General features: G+C 34.1%; 2 protein-coding genes across 3 annotated transcripts; both read left to right on the top strand.

Annotated features, from left to right (window-relative positions):
• The first annotated feature begins 1,973 nt into the window (after positions 1-1,973).
• Positions 1,974-4,172, top strand: LOC140172972 (uncharacterized). Its single transcript, XM_025819791.3, has 2 exons — positions 1,974-3,489; positions 3,618-4,172. Exons 1-2 carry the CDS (start codon positions 2,098-2,100, stop codon positions 3,705-3,707), a joined length of 1,482 nt encoding a protein of 493 aa, XP_025675576.3. The 5' UTR covers positions 1,974-2,097; the 3' UTR covers positions 3,708-4,172.
• A 3,873-nt stretch (positions 4,173-8,045) lies between these two features.
• Positions 8,046-11,570, top strand: LOC112775891 (F-box/LRR-repeat protein 16-like). Of its 2 annotated transcripts, none has more exons than XM_025819542.3 (2): positions 8,046-10,083; positions 11,266-11,570. In XM_025819542.3, the coding sequence occupies exon 1, from the start codon at positions 8,253-8,255 to the stop codon at positions 10,068-10,070; it is 1,818 nt and encodes a 605-aa protein (XP_025675327.2). In that variant the 5' UTR covers positions 8,046-8,252; the 3' UTR covers positions 10,071-10,083; positions 11,266-11,570. The 2 variants fall into 2 exon arrangements, with proteins under 2 accessions (XP_025675327.2, XP_025675326.2); XM_025819541.3 differs by having other exon boundaries at positions 11,263-11,570.
• The last annotated feature ends 4,616 nt before the right edge of the window (positions 11,571-16,186 follow it).

Genomic DNA, 16,186 nt, shown 5'->3' with positions numbered 1-16,186 from the left:
CATGTACAAGGCGGGATTCGACCTAATTAGTAGGGCTGGCAATTCATACCCTACCCGCGGGTACCCAACCCAGTCCAACCCGTTCGGGTAGGGCAGGGTCCGGTCTGGGTATGCCTGCGGGTAGGGTAGGGTACGGGTTTAGGGTGTACCCTACCCTACTCTACCCGCACATCATATATAACACATATTTTATAAAAATTAGGTATATAGTGAAGGAAGTGAGAGTTGAACCCACAACCTCCCTTATGTAATGACTTACAATAAGTGAATAACCACTAAAACTAGTTAGTTAATTTAGTAATTTAAACCATTAAATTTTTATTTTTTATGTTATTAATATGTATAAAATTCGAAATGATTGAATTTTATATTTACTTTGAAAAAATTTGATATTTCTGCGAGTAGGGTAGGGTAGGGTAGGATTTAGAATTTTAAGGTGCGGGTAGGGTTAGAGTTGAGAGATTCTCAACACGCAGATAGGATTAGGGTAGGGTCCAAAGTCCAAACCCTACCATACCCTACCCATTGCCAGTTTTCATGTTAATGGAAGAGAAAGGATTTCTACAGCTCCCACTAAGCTTGTTCACATTTAAACTAAACTACTTTATTGTATGAATTCAACCAATAGAGGAGTGGAATACTCAAAAAGTAGTGGCAGAAATCGAAACAATCGTAGGGGGGCGTAGTCGTTGTTCTTAGTTCTCTGTAAGTTGATTGCTTCCCGAAATTTAAGTGACTGATTGTGCTGAGTCGGATACCTCTTTCAAACGTCTTACTAAATGGACTTCGTTCCTTGAAAGCGCTCTCTGCTTGATAAATAATAAAAAAAAGAGACACTAATGATAGATGTAACACTAAGCCAATCTGAAAAGTTGAGTAGAATCAATCAACTGGCATACCTTGAATCCAGTTCTACTAATTAGTTCTCTAATCGAACTCATGCATAAATCATAAATCATTTACAACGATCCTCACTTTGATCATTTATAAATTTAGATCTTTTAAATTTTAAATTTTATTTTAAAAAATAAAGTATTATCTAACAGTATTTATTTTATAAATGAGATTTAAAAAAAAAATATAAAAAATTTATTAATAATAAAAAATTTTACTTTATTCTCTAAAATAAAAATAAAAAATTTAGAGATGTAAGAGCAACTCTAATGCTAAGAAATAGAGTTCCTTTTCTGACATACGAGGACTCAATTATCATTAGAGTGAAAAGGGAAAGAGGGCTCTTCACGGGGATCAAGGTTGAGAGTCCCTCTAAGCATGGACTTGCAACAACCAATAAAATCATGCCATGTGGTAAGTTAATAAAAAAATAAAAAAATTATTAAATATATATATTAAATACTTATATATCTATTTAATTAATTATTTATATTAATTATTTAATAATTAGTTATATTAAATTACAATTAATATAAATAATTATGTTAAATTAATATAAAATATTATTTATATTGTTATATTAAATCATAATTAATTAAATTTATTTTATATAAAAAATAAATTTAATTTTTATATATTATAAAATAATTTTTAGTTGAATTATTTAATTTTATTTATAAAATTTAAAATACTAATTAAATTTAAGTTATTTATTTTAATATTTTATAATATTAAATTATTTTAAATTTATAAATTTAAATAATATTATTATATAAAAATAATAATTATATTAATTTTAATTATTTAATTAATTAATTAAGTGGATCAAAATAGGGATTAAAGTTAGTTTCTTCTAATGGAGAAGAGAGAGATTTATTGAGTTCCTATTTATTGGTTATGGCGCAAAATTTGATATAGAGTCATTTTTTATGAGATAAGTTTGCTGCTGGAGATGGTGTAAATAGAATAGTTTATAGAGGAGTGCTAGGGGGCCAGCAGAATTTGTGATGTTTAGCCATCAATTAGCCATCATCAATATTTTCAATGGTGTGAGATGACATCTAATAGTGTAGGATTAATCATTTTCTTTTCGATGATTAAGTGCTGTCCAAATTTCAACAAAAGTGTTGGTCCCCTAGATTTTCTCTAGTTTATAATCCCAGACTCTTTCTCTAAAACCTTTCCGCACAAAAATCGTAGACAATGGCTCCACCGCCGCCGCCACCATCATCATCATCAAGAATTTGTAGACACCAAGAGCCACATTTACCAGATGAGTGTTGGGAATTAATTTTCAAACACATCAGCGACCCTCTCGATTACGAATCACTCTCCCTAGTCTCACGCCAGTTATTTTCCCTTACCAACAGCCTCCGCACCGACCTCTCCGTTCTCGACCCTGTCCGCCCTCTCCTTCCCACCCTCCTCCGCCGTTTTCCCAACATGACGACCATCAAAATCACGCGCTACTTCACGGGTGACATCAACGCACTCCTCTCCCAAATCGCTTTGTTCGACCTACCCTCACTCCGTTCCCTCGACCTGTCCCACCAACCCACCTTCCCCTCACATGGGTTGCAGCAATTCTCCCAAAAGTTTCCAACTTTGAAGTCACTCAACTGTTCCTTCATGCCTCAGGATTTGGGCTTAATTGTCGAGTGCTTCCCAAACCTCGAAGAAATCGATGTGAGTTTCCCTCCGTATAATTGTGATGAGATAACAGATTATTCCCGTGTAAAGGCCTTTGCTTCAGGGCTTAAGAAGCTTAGAAAGGTGAATGTTTCAGGTAACCGTAAATTTCGGAACTCTCACATTTCCACCTTGTGTCAGAATTGTCATTTTTTAGAAGAGCTTATTGTTCTTGAATCAACCAGCCGTCATAGTGAGATAACTCAGATTGCTAACGCAATCCGTCAGAGATCCCAATTGAGGTCTTTGTCTTTTAGCGGTTGGCATGATAAAATTTCGGAGTTCATTGATGCATTGGTAAATTTGAAGGGTTTGACTTGTCTTGATTTGTCTTATACGCCTATATCTGACGAAGTCTTGTGTGCTGTTGCGGAGGAAGGCCTTCCCTTGAGGAAACTCTCTCTGCAGTACTGTAGGGGATATGGATACCATGGGATTTCTCGCTTGTTGAGAAAGTGTAACCATTTGCATTATTTAGATCTTGAGAGCACAGAATTTCTGAATGATCAGCGTGTGGGTGAGTTGTCTTTGCTTCTTGGTAACTTAAACTTTGTGAAACTTAATGGGAATGAAAAGCTTACTGATTTGAGTTTGTTCGCCATAATGCGTAACTGCCCTTTGATAACTGAGATCAGGATGGAAAATACCTGTCTTGGGAAGAAGAAGGTGGAGGAGAATTTTTTGTTTGTGAATTATTCTCATGTGAAGTTTCTCTATTTGGCTAATAATTTATGGCTAGATGATAGAAGTGTCACTATACTTGCTTCCGTATGCCCAAACTTGGAGATGATGGATTTGAGCGATTCCAGGACCTATTCAAAGGGTGTTATTGAAGTTTTATGGAGGTGTTGTAAGATTCAACGCTTGGACTTGGCTCATTTAGGATACAAGGAGGTTCCGTTTAAGGTTAACTTTGAAGTTCCTACATTATTTGTGTTGAATTTGTCATGGTCGAGAATCAGCAATGAAGAACTCTCTCTTATTTCAGAGAATTGTTACAACTTAAAAGAACTTAAATTGGAATATTGTTACAGGATCACGGCCAGTGGGGTAAAGCAGGTGGTAAAAAATTGCAAGCAACTAAGAATGATAAGTTTGTATTCTTGTCAAAACATATCTACTGATGTCATTGCTTGGATGTTATTGGCAAAGTCATCGTTGAGAAAAATAACATTTGCTAGTGATGCGGGCCGGAGGGATCTCTCCCTAAGTCATGGATGCGTCGTCGGCTGGGATCTGCGCGGTCGTCGGTTGGGATTGCGCGGTTGTTGGTTGGGATTGCCTGGGATTACTAATGTAACTGATTCTCTCCCAATCTGATAGGTCAAGAACTAATTTGTTGCAGATTTGAGCTCTATTTAAAAGTTTGTCGGTAGCCAATGAGTTACTGCATTCACAAGGCGACAAGGCGGGATTCGAATCTTCTAACACTTGCTTACTTGTATGTTACTAAGGAAGAAGCTCTACACTTTCTTAGGGATGAAGAGTTTTGGGCTCTTACCTTTGGTTTTTCACTATTTAAGAGTTTGAGCCTTACCAACAAGTATTTTAAAGGATTTGATAAATAATAAAAAATTATATAGTTAAAATCTTTTAGTATATTTATAATGTATTTTTTAAAAGAAATTTGATCATTTTTAGTAGTAGTAGTAATATTACCAATCCTCCAAGAACACTTGTTTGAAAAGAAAACTTAAAATATTAATTCCCTTCATTTATTACTTTATTAGTCTTGTTCTTTGTTTTGTTTCTCTTTTCTGTTTATAAGCTAAAGAAGATATCTTTTTTCTCTATCTTGCATTATTTTTCTTCCAATGATATTAATTCTCTTATACAAAAATTATATGTCTAAAATTTATGACACAAGAACTTATAAATTCTTGTCTATTCAAGTATTATGGAATAACATAATATAACTCAGATTAATAACATCTATGTTATCCTAATAAAATTACTACACTTCTTTCGTTTTAAAGTATGTTACTTTTACTTATAAAAAAGAGTGTATTATTTTAAAAATTCAATGTATTAACAATAAATTATATCTAAATACACTAAACAAATTTAAAGTGATAAATATTTTAAAGTGTGGCTACTGATTCATTTAGTCAAAGTTTCTTGCCTTGCTTAATTGGTATGTTTAATGGAGATTGAATCTCAAACTCTTTTCACATATCTAGTACTATGTAATCAAAAGCAAATCTGTTATGTTAACAAGCTAAGCAAATAAACTTTAAAATCGAGGGTCAGTTATCTCACTTAATCACTTAACTTAAAAGGTAAGTTACTTCTAAACTGAAATCACTTTCTTGTTCTTCATTAACCAAATGGATTATTATCTACTTGAGCAGAAAAACGCAATGATATTTTTAGGTTAATGGTAAAATGCTCCTTAAAAATTAGGTGTGTACTCTAAATTAGTTTTTGAAAAATATAATTTTAAGTTAAATTGATTTTTTTTATCAATTAGACGATGATATGCAACACTTTATCAATATCATTTATCATATAACAAATTTGATTTACTGAAAAATCTACAAATACATTCACAAATTTTGTCATAATTTAACCATAATTTACTGAGAAATAATTTGTTCACTTTCCAAAATACAATTTTTTTTATTAATACTTTTAATTAAAAAATTAAAAAAATGGTACAGAACTAAGGGCCTTCAGTACCATGCATCATGTTATAAGATAAATGATGCTTAATGATATATTGATTCAACCCCTGCAAGTTTGCGGTCTCATCCATAGACACAATCGTTGGCTCCCCTGGCACCATCTCATCCCCCAATTCAAGTTGTAATGACATGAAGTGCCTATTGGTACAACGATGGCTCGCTGAGAACTTCTCATCATCACACCAATAACATAACTCTTTTTTTCTTTTTACTTTGGACTTTATCCAGAGTAAGTTTTCGAGTGAAATTTTTGGTATTATTTGGTAGGGGCTGTTGTGGTGGTGTAGGAAGAAGTGGATGAAGGAATTGGCGTGCATTAGGTCACAAAGTACAATTAGCTAAAACAACAAATTCAAAATAATACTCACTTACTGTTCTATCTTGTTGAAGCTTGAAGAGCAATTCCCTGGGAAACTCGAACAATGAAGGTCCAAACTCGAGCTCAATCGCCCTCTTGAGTTGAGTCCAGGAACGAAATTGTGCCGCTCGCTGTGATAATTGATACCATGGAATGGCCGCTCCCGACATTTGAACCGCTGCTAAACCCACCTGTTCTTCATCGGGAACCCAGAAGAAATTGAAATATTGATCTATGGAGAAAATCCAACCCAAGGCATCACTCCCATCAAATTTCGGCATATCGACGTTCACCCTTCGGGGTTGCAATCACGCGCGAAATTGCGGGTGTCGAGTTGAGCTCGCACCATATAAGAACTCACGAGAAGGAGAGTTGGAGCGGTGCAGATTATGGAGCAGTTGCGTAATAGAGAACTGAAGCGTGTCAAATTTGAGATTCATAGCCTAAGGCTCTGGCCCTCTCAGCTCTATGTTCCTCCGCCGCCGATTCAATCATCTGGTAAAGTTTTTTAATCTCTGCCTCCATACCTTTCATTCTCATGTTGTCCCTAACAGACATGGTCAGTGAAAACACCAATGAAAAGGTGTTGCAATAGAAAATTTCACTAACAAAAAATATTAATTGTGTATGATGACCGGGCCACCGAACCGATTTCGAGTGACCCGAGCTATGGTCCGGACTCGACCCTAAATAATGACCGGGTCTATTTTTGAGACCCTTACCCCGCCCTAAACCCAATAAAATCACACCAAATTAGCCCTTAAAGTGTTCGAGACCGGGCCAAATTTTTGGGCCGGGCCAGACCATGCACACCCCTAGTTGCTGCATGTACAAGGCGGGATTCGACCTAATTAGTAGGGCTGGCAATTCATACCCTACCCGCGGGTACCCAACCCGGTTCAACCCGTTCGGGTAGGGCAGGGTCCGATCCGGGTATGCCTGCGGGTAGGGTAGGGTACGGGTTTAGGGTGTACCCTACCCTACTCTACCCGCACATCATATATAACACATATTTTATAAAAATTAGGTATATAGTGAAGGAAGTAAAAGTTGAACCCACAACCTCCCTTATGTAATGACTTACAATAAGTGAATAACCACTAAAACTAGTTAGTTAATTTAATAATTTAAACCATTAGTTTTTTTTTATGTTATTAATATGTATAAAATTCGAAATAATTGAATTTTATATTTACTTTGAAAAAATTTGAGACAGAGAGACAGAAACTAAGAGACAGAGACTAAGAGACAGAGATTGAAATAAATCTCAGTATTCTGTTTGGTGCAAAATGAGAGACAGGAATTGAAATAAGAATGAAACTCTAATTTAATTTGCGCAAAGGGTAAAATTGGAATTAAATAATTGAAATAAAAGTATTTTAAGTATAAAATATTATTAAAATTTCAGTCTCTATCTCTAAAAATTTTAGTCTCCTGTGTCCCTACTTTTTGGAGGTATTGAAATACTGAAATTTTAAAGATAGAGACAAAAATTTTAGTACCAGTCTCTAAACTAACAAATACCAATAAAAAGGTGTTGCAGTAGAAATTTTCACTAATAAGAAATATTGATTCAATTATGTATGAAGAGGTAATGTCAATTTCAATGGACAGTAATTTCAGGAAATACTAAATGATGTGATAACAATAAATGAAGTCATAAAAAAATTAAGGAATAAAAATTCAGCTGCATCTCAGCCATAGAGAAACATTCATTAAGAGACTTGAAAGAGGAGGAAGAGGTTTAACAATTAAGAAAGAAGTAGCAATGAAAAGAATAGAAGAATAAAAGATTTACCACACACGCCTCAAGGGCATATCATTGCAACCTCCTGTTAATAACCTTCTCTCTAGCACTACGCCTTGGTCCCGCTCATCCTGATCGATTATTGTGTATCCCGTATTTGTAACTAAGCCAATATTGTAATTTGTGGCACTCACTTCATGTATCTTCTTTTTTTCATTAATTACCATAACATATAGCTAACACTTTTTTTATATTTAAATTAAGAAAAAATCTAGAGACTAATTATAATATAAACTAACTAAATTAACTCCTTTTTATTTTTAGATTTTGAAATTCAAAAAGTTAGGATAGTAAAATCTTTTTTATAAAAAATTTATTTTTCAATTAATTGACTAGAGTTGATTTTATTCTTATTTAGTACCAAATAAAATAATATTAATTAAATGTCTAAACTCTTAAAAGAATATCTAATTCCAATATAAATCACCTCAACCGACACTTTTAATTTTTAATTTTAAAATTTTAAAAATACAAATTATAAAAAAATGTTTATAATAAATTTATTTTTTAATTAATTAACTCTAATGGGCTTTGGACCTAATTAGTTCTCTAGCCGAACTCATGCATAAATAATTTACAACGATACCCACTTTGACAGTTTATAAATTTACATCTTTTAAATTTTAAATTTTATTTTAAAAGATAAAATATGATCTAACAATATTTATTTTATATAAAAAAAATATTAAAAAAATTATTTAATAATAAAAAATTTCCCTTTATTCTCTAAAATAAAAATAAAAAATTTAGAGATGTAAATGGAATAGTTTATAATCCCAGACTTTTTCTCTAAAACCTTTCCACACAAAAATCGTAGACAATGGCTCCACAGCCGCCGCCACCATCATCATCATCATCATCATCAAGAATTTGTAGACACCAAGAGCCACATTTACCAGATGAGTGTTGGGAATTAATTTTCAAACACATCAGCGACCATCTAGATCACGAATCACTCTCCCTCGTCTCACGCCAGCTCCTTTTCCTTACCAACCGCCTCCGCACCGACCTCTCCGTTCTCGACCCTGTCCCCCCTCTCCTTCCCGCCCTCCTCCGCCGTTTTCGCAACCTGACGACCATCAAAATCACGCGCTACTTCACGGGTGACATCAACGCGCTCCTCTCCCAAATCGCTTTGTTCGACCTACCCTCACTCCGTTCCCTCGACCTGTCCCACCAACCCACCTTCCCCTCACATGGGTTGCGACAATTCTCCCAAAAGTTTCCAACTTTGAAGTCACTCAACTGTTCCTTCACGCCTCAGGATTTGGGCTTAATTGTCGAGTGCTTCCCGAACCTCGAAGAAATCGACGTGAGTTTCCCTCCGAATAATTCTGATGAGATAACAGATTATTCCCGTGTAATGGCCTTTGCTTCAGGGCTTAAGAAGCTTAGAAAGGTGAATGTTTCAGGTAACCGTAAATTTCGGAACTCTCACATTTTCACCTTGTGTCAGAATTGTCATTTTTTAGAAGAGCTTATTGTTCTTAAATCAACCAGCAAGCTTAGTGTGATAAGACAGATGGCTAACGCGATCCGTCAGAGACCCCAATTGAGGTCTTTGGCTTTTAGCGGTTCGCATGATAAGATTTCGGAGTTCATTGATGCATTGGTAAATTTGAAGGGTTTGACTTGTCTTGAGTTGTCTTGGTCGTGCATATCTGACGAGGTCTTGTGTGCTGTTGCGGAAGAAGGCCTTCCCTTGAGGAAACTCTCTCTGCAATACAGTATCGGATATGGATACCATGGGATTTCTCGCTTGTTGAGAAAGTGTAACCATTTACAATATTTAGATCTTGAGAGCACAGAATATCTGAATGATCAGCGGGTGGGTGAGTTGTCTTTGCTTCTTGGTAACTTAAACTTTGTGAAACTTAATAGGAATAGAGAGCTTACTGATTTGAGTTTGTTCGCCATAATGCGTAACTGCCCTTTGATAACTGAGATCAGGATGGAAAGTACCTGTCTTGGGAAGAAGAAGGTGGAGGAGAATTTTTTGGTTGTGAATTATTCTCATGTGAAGTTTCTCTATTTGGCTAATAATTTATGGCTTGGTGATAGAAGTCTCACTATACTTGCTTCCGTATGCCCAAACTTGGAGATAATGGATTTGAGCGATTGCGGGACCCATTCAAAGGGTGCTATTGAAGTTTTATCGAGGTGTTGTAAGATTCTTCGCTTGGACTTTGCTCATTTAGGATACAAGGAGTTTCCGTTTAAGGTTAACTTTGAAGTTCCTACATTGTTCGTGTTGAATTTGTCATGGTCGATAATTGGCAATGAAGAACCCTCTCTTATTTCAAAGAATTGTTACAACTTAAAAGAACTTAAATTGGAATATTGTAGCAAAATCACGGCGAGTGGGGTAAAGCAGGTGGTAAAAGATTGCAAGCAACTAAGAATGATAAGTTTGTATTCTTGTAAAAACATATCTACTGATGTCATTGCTTGGATGTTATTGGCAAGGTCATCGTTGAGAAAAATAACATTTGCTAGTGACACGGGCCGGAGGGATCTCTCTCTACGTCATGGATGCGTTGTTGGCTGGGATCTAAGCGGTGGTTGGTTGGGACTAAGCGGTCGTTGGTTGGGATTCCGTGGGATTACTAACGTAACTGATTCTCTCCTAATCCGATAGGTCAATAACTAAGGTGTGTTTGGATTTGCTATGGAGAAGAGAGAAGTTTGTTTGAACTTCGCTTCATCTTTATGTTTGGCAATATTTTTATTCTATAAATGGCAATATTTTTATTCTATAAATCATAGAAGTGATTTTTGTCTTCAACTCACATTTACCAAAAGCTAAAAATTCTAGCTTTTTCGTTCAGCTTTTCACGTTGGATTTAACTTCTATGTACTAATTATGTTCTTTATTATTTATATATTTATTGTTTTCTTTTTTCTAATATATCTTTTTAATATTTTTTATGCATATTATTTTTTTTATAAAATTTCTGTTTTTTTATATGAATTCTTTTACTGTTATTGTTATTTCTTCTTTGTATAGAATGTTTTTTTTATTTTGTATTATGATTCTATTAATCTTATTAGAGTATTAAAGAATACTGAGAATACTAAAAAAAATATTAAAATTTATTTAAATATTTAAAATAAAATTATAAGATAACATAAAATAATTATTTAAATTCATGTCCTTTTCTATAATTTTCTATCTAAAAGTGATTTTGAATAATGTAATCTAAACGATATTTAGTTTACTCTAATCCATTTTGAATAAAAATTACCAAACATAATTCACGTTAATACTAACTCACATTTGATCAAAATCACTTTTACAAAATCAATTTTATACAAACCGTCATTTGTAAACGGTAATCCAAACATATATTAATTTATTGCAGATTTAAATTCTATTTAAAAATTTGTCACTGCATTCATAAGGCGGGATTCGAATCTTCCAACACTTGCTTACTTGAACACTTGCTTACTTGTATGTTACTAAGGAAGAAGCTCTACACTTTCTTAAGGATAAAGAGTTTTGGGCCGTTACCTTTGGTTTTTCACTATTTAAGAGTTTGAGTCTTGCCAACAAGTATTTTAAAGGATTTGATAAATAATAAAAAAATTATATAGTTAAAATCTTTTAGTATATTTATAATGTATTTATTAAAAGAAATTTGATCATTTTTAGTAGTGGTAGTAATATTACCAATCCTCCAAGAACACTTGTTTAAAAAGAAAACTTAGAATATTAATTCCCTTCATTTATTACTTTATTAGTCTTGTTCTTTGTTTTGTTTCTCTTTTCTATTTATAAGCTAAAGAAGATATCTTTTTTTCTCTTTTCTATTTATGGCTTCGGAGAGTAGCAGGCGTGAAATCATTTGCGAGACTGATAGCCTAGAAGCTTTCTTGTTCAGCAAGAGAATACCTCCATGCATAGAGAAGAATCTGACCTCCTTCTAAAGATTATGGAAGCACTTCACCGAAATTATACACTTTTGGTTGATTTGTTTTAGGATTAATTAATTTTTCATTTAGTCAAAGTTTCTTGCCTTGCTTAATTGGTATGTTTAATGGAGATTGAATCTCAAACTCTTTTCACATATCTAGTACTATGTAATCAAAAGCAAATCTGTTATATTAACAAGCTAAGCAAATAAACTTTAAAATCGAGGGTTAGTTATCTCACTTAATCACTTAATTTAAAAGGTAAGTTACTACTAAACTGAAATTACTTTCTTGTTCTTCATTAACCAAATGGATTATTATCTACTTGAGCAGAAAAACGCAATGATATTTTTGGGTTAATAGTAAAATGCTCCTTAAAAATTAGGTATGTACTTTAAATTAGTTTTTGAAAAATATAATCTTAAGTCAAATTGATTTTTTTTAATCAATTACACCATAATATGCAACACTTTATCAATATCATTTATCATATAACAAATTTGATTTATTGAAAAATCTACAAATACATTCATAAATTTTGTCATAATTTAACCTTAATTTATTGAGAAATAATTTGTTCACTTTTCAAAAGACAAAATTTTTTTTATTAATACTTTTAATTAAAAAATAAAAAAATGGTACAGAATTAAGGGCCTTCAGTACCATGCATCACATTATAGGATAAATGATGCTCAATGATATATTGATTCAACCCCTGCAAGTTTGCGGTCTCATCCATAGACACAACTGTTGGCTCCTCTGGCACCATCTCATCCCTCAACTCAAGTTGTAATGACATAAAGTGTCTATTGGTACAATGATGGCTCGCTGAGAACTTCTCATCACACCAATAACATAACCCTTTTTTCTTTTTACTTTGGACTTCATCCAGAGTAAGTTTTCGAGTGGAATTTCTGGTAGTGTTTGGTAGAGACTGTTGTGGTGGTGTAGGAAAAAGTGGAGGAAGGAATTGGTGTGCATTAGGTCGCGGAGTAGCAACAACAGCTTGGTTAGCAAACTGGGGGCGATGGGCAGCCGACCCTGTAGCGTGACGGGATTCGAGAGTAAATTTATCCTCATACAATCTTGCCAAAGTCACAGCACGCATCAAACTCGGGAGACACTGAACTTTCACTTCCCTTCGAATAGCCTATCTTAATCCGCTTATAAAATAATCCCTAAGGGTATTAGGCGGTTTAATCTGAGTACAATTAGCTAAAGCAACAAATTCAAAATAATACTCACTCACTGTTTTATGTTGTTGAAGCTTGAAGAGCAATTTCTTGGGAGACTCGAACAATGAAGGTCCAAAGTCGAGCTCAATCTCCCTCTTGAGTTGAGTCCAGGAACGAAACTGTGTCACTCGCTGTGATAATTGATACCATGGAATGGCCGCTCCCGACATTTGAACCGCTGCTAAACCCACCTGTCCTTCATCGGGAACCCGCAAGAAATCGAAATATTGATCCATGGAGAAAATCCAACCCAAGGCATCACTCCCATCAAATTTCGGCAGATCGACGTTCACCTTCGAGGTTGTAATCCCGCGCGAAATGGCGGGTCCCTAGTTGAGTTCACACCATATGACGAGAAGGAGAGTTGGAGCGGTGCAGATTATGGAGCAGTTGCGTAATAGAGGACTGAAGCGTGTCAAATTTGAGATTTAGAGGCTCTGGCCCTCTCAGCTCTATGTTCCTCCGCCGCCGATTCAATCATTTGGTAAAGTTTTCTTAATCTCTGCCTCCATACCTTTCATTCTCGTGTTGTCCCTGACAGACATGATCAGTGAAAACACCAATGAAAGGGTGTTGCAGTAAAAAATTTCACTAACAAAAAATATTTATGGGTAAAGTATATTTTTTGTTCTTGAAGTTTGACAAAAGTTTCAAAAATATCCCTAAGTTTTATTTTGTTTCAATTTTGTCCTAAAAGTTTTCTATTTGCATCAAATATACCCCGAACGGCTAATTTTTCAAAAAATTTAAGACCAATTCAACAACGATTTCATAAGAACAACCCTCAACACAAGTAAATCAAGCATAGTTTTCATGCATTATTGTTAGATTGGTCTTAATTTTTTTGAAAATTTAGCCGTTAAGGGTATATTTGATGCAAATCGAAAACTTCTAGGACAAAATTGAAACAAAATAAAACTTAAGGGTATTTTTGAAATTTTTGCTAAACTTCAGGGACAAAAAATATACTTTACCCAATATTTATTCAATTATGTATGGAGAGGTAACGTCAATTTCAATGGACAGTAATTTCAGAAAGTACTAAATGATGTGATAATAACAAATGAAGTCATAAAAGAATTAAGAAATAAAAATTCGGCTGCATCTCAACTACAGGGAGTATCCATCAAGAGACCTGGAAAAGGAGGAAGAGATTTAACAATTACAAAAGAAGTAGCAATGAAAAGAATAGAAGAATAAAAGGTTTAGTGTCCCGTATTTGTAATTAACCCAGTATTGCAATTTGTGACGCTCCCTTCATGCATCTCCCTTTTTTTATTAATAACCATAACATATAGCTAACACTTTTTTTATATTTAAATTAAGAAAAAATCTAGAGACTAATTATAATATAAACTAACTAAATTAACTCCTTTTTAATTTTAGATTTTGAAATTCGAAAAATTAGGAAAGTAATTTTTTTAATAACGAATTTATTTTTTAATTAATTGACTAGAGTTGATTTCATTCCTATTTAGTATCGAATAAAATAATATTAGCTAAATGTCTAAACCATTAAAAAAATCTAATTCCAATATAAATCACCTCAACCGACACTCTTAATTTTTAATTTTAAAATTTATAAAATACAAATTATAAAAAAAATGTTTATAATAAATTTATTTTTTAATTAATTAACTCTAATGGGATTTGGACCTAATTATTTTTTTTTTGGTTTACCCAAACGGTATCCCCCAACCTGACAGGTTAAGGACTAATCCGTCGCGGATCTAAGTTCCATTTAAGGGTCTGTTGTTGGCCAATGAGTTGCTGCTAGGGATGTGCATGGGCCGGGTGAAACCGGGTTTGATGTGACCCAGACTCGGCCCGAAATATATATCGGGCCTATTTGTTAGACTCGAACCCAGCCCTAGACCCGATGAAACTTGTACACTTTTGGGCCACGATTATACCGGGTAAAACCGGGTGAAAATCGGGCCGTTAACATTATATTACCTTGATACCTTCTTGTAAGTTAGCAGGTAAAAATATCCAAATTTACAAAACTCCAACCATTATTTGACATGGTAAAATTTACTTAGAAAAATATAACAAGAACCAAGTCTTCTCTAAAATTAAAGCATAACCATAATCAATACTAATATTGCCTAATAACACCAAATATTTAAATCAATACAAATAACACAATATTATGCATTAGTCTAAAGTCTTATGTATTTTAAACATAAAATATTAACTTATAGTCTTATATATAATGACTAATAACACAAAATATGAAGGTTTACAATACTTAAATTCCACATAATAATAGCCATCATCCATCACTAATAATACAAAATATTAATTGTGTATGATGACCGGGCCACCGAGCCGATTTCGAGTGACCCGAGCTATGGTCCGGACCCGACCCTAAATAATGATCGGGTCTATTTTTGAGACCCTTATCCAGCCCTAAACCCAATAAAATCACACCAAATTAGCTCCTAAAGTGTTCGAAACCGGGCCGAATTTTTGGGCCGGGCCAGACCATGCACACCCCTAGTTGCTGCATGTACAAGGCGGGATTCGACCTAATTAGTAGGGCTGGCAATTCATACCCTACCCGCGGGTACCCAACCCAGTCCAACCCGTTCGGGTAGGGCAGGGTCCGGTCTGGGTATGCCTGCGGGTAGGGTAGGGTACGGGTTTAGGGTGTACCCTACCCTACTCTACCCGCACATCATATATAACACATATTTTATAAAAATTAGGTATATAGTGAAGGAAGTGAGAGTTGAACCCACAACCTCCCTTATGTAATGACTTACAATAAGTGAATAACCACTAAAACTAGTTAGTTAATTTAGTAATTTAAACCATTAAATTTTTATTTTTTATGTTATTAATATGTATAAAATTCGAAATGATTGAATTTTATATTTACTTTGAAAAAATTTGATATTTCTGCGAGTAGGGTAGGGTAGGGTAGGATTTAGAATTTTAAGGTGCGGGTAGGGTTAGAGTTGAGAGATTCTCAACACGCAGATAGGATTAGGGTAGGGTCCAAAGTCCAAACCCTACCATACCCTACCCATTGCCAGTTTTCATGTTAATGGAAGAGAAAGGATTTCTACAGCTCCCACTAAGCTTGTTCACATTTAAACTAAACTACTTTATTGTATGAATTCAACCAATAGAGGAGTGGAATACTCAAAAAGTAGTGGCAGAAATCGAAACAATCGTAGGGGGGCGTAGTCGTTGTTCTTAGTTCTCTGTAAGTTGATTGCTTCCCGAAATTTAAGTGACTGATTGTGCTGAGTCGGATACCTCTTTCAAACGTCTTACTAAATGGACTTCGTTCCTTGAAAGCGCTCTCTGCTTGATAAATAATAAAAAAAAGAGACACTAATGATAGATGTAACACTAAGCCAATCTGAAAAGTTGAGTAGAATCAATCAACTGGCATACCTTGAATCCAGTTCTACTAATTAGTTCTCTAATCGAACTCATGCATAAATCATAAATCATTTACAACGATCCTCACTTTGATCATTTATAAATTTAGATCTTTTAAATTTTAAATTTTATTTTAAAAAATAAAGTATTATCTAACAGTATTTATTTTATAAATGAGATTTAAAAAAAAATATAAAAAATTTATTAATAA

This window comes from Arachis hypogaea, chromosome 19 (genome assembly GCF_003086295.3).
Source record: "Arachis hypogaea cultivar Tifrunner chromosome 19, arahy.Tifrunner.gnm2.J5K5, whole genome shotgun sequence".
In the NCBI taxonomy this organism is placed as follows: domain Eukaryota; kingdom Viridiplantae; phylum Streptophyta; class Magnoliopsida; order Fabales; family Fabaceae; genus Arachis; species Arachis hypogaea.
This window is presented reverse-complemented; position numbering and strand designations above follow the sequence as displayed.

Coding starts and splice junctions, on each gene's coding strand:
- LOC112775891 (XM_025819542.3), top strand. CDS start 8,253: ATGGCTCCACAGCCGCCGCCACCATCATCATCATCATCATCATCAAGA.
- LOC140172972 (XM_025819791.3), top strand. CDS start 2,098: ATGGCTCCACCGCCGCCGCCACCATCATCATCATCAAGAATTTGTAGA. Junction 3,490..3,617: donor ACAAGGAGGTTCCGTTTAAG/GTTAACTTTGAA, acceptor ATATTGTTACAG/GATCACGGCCAGTGGGGTAA.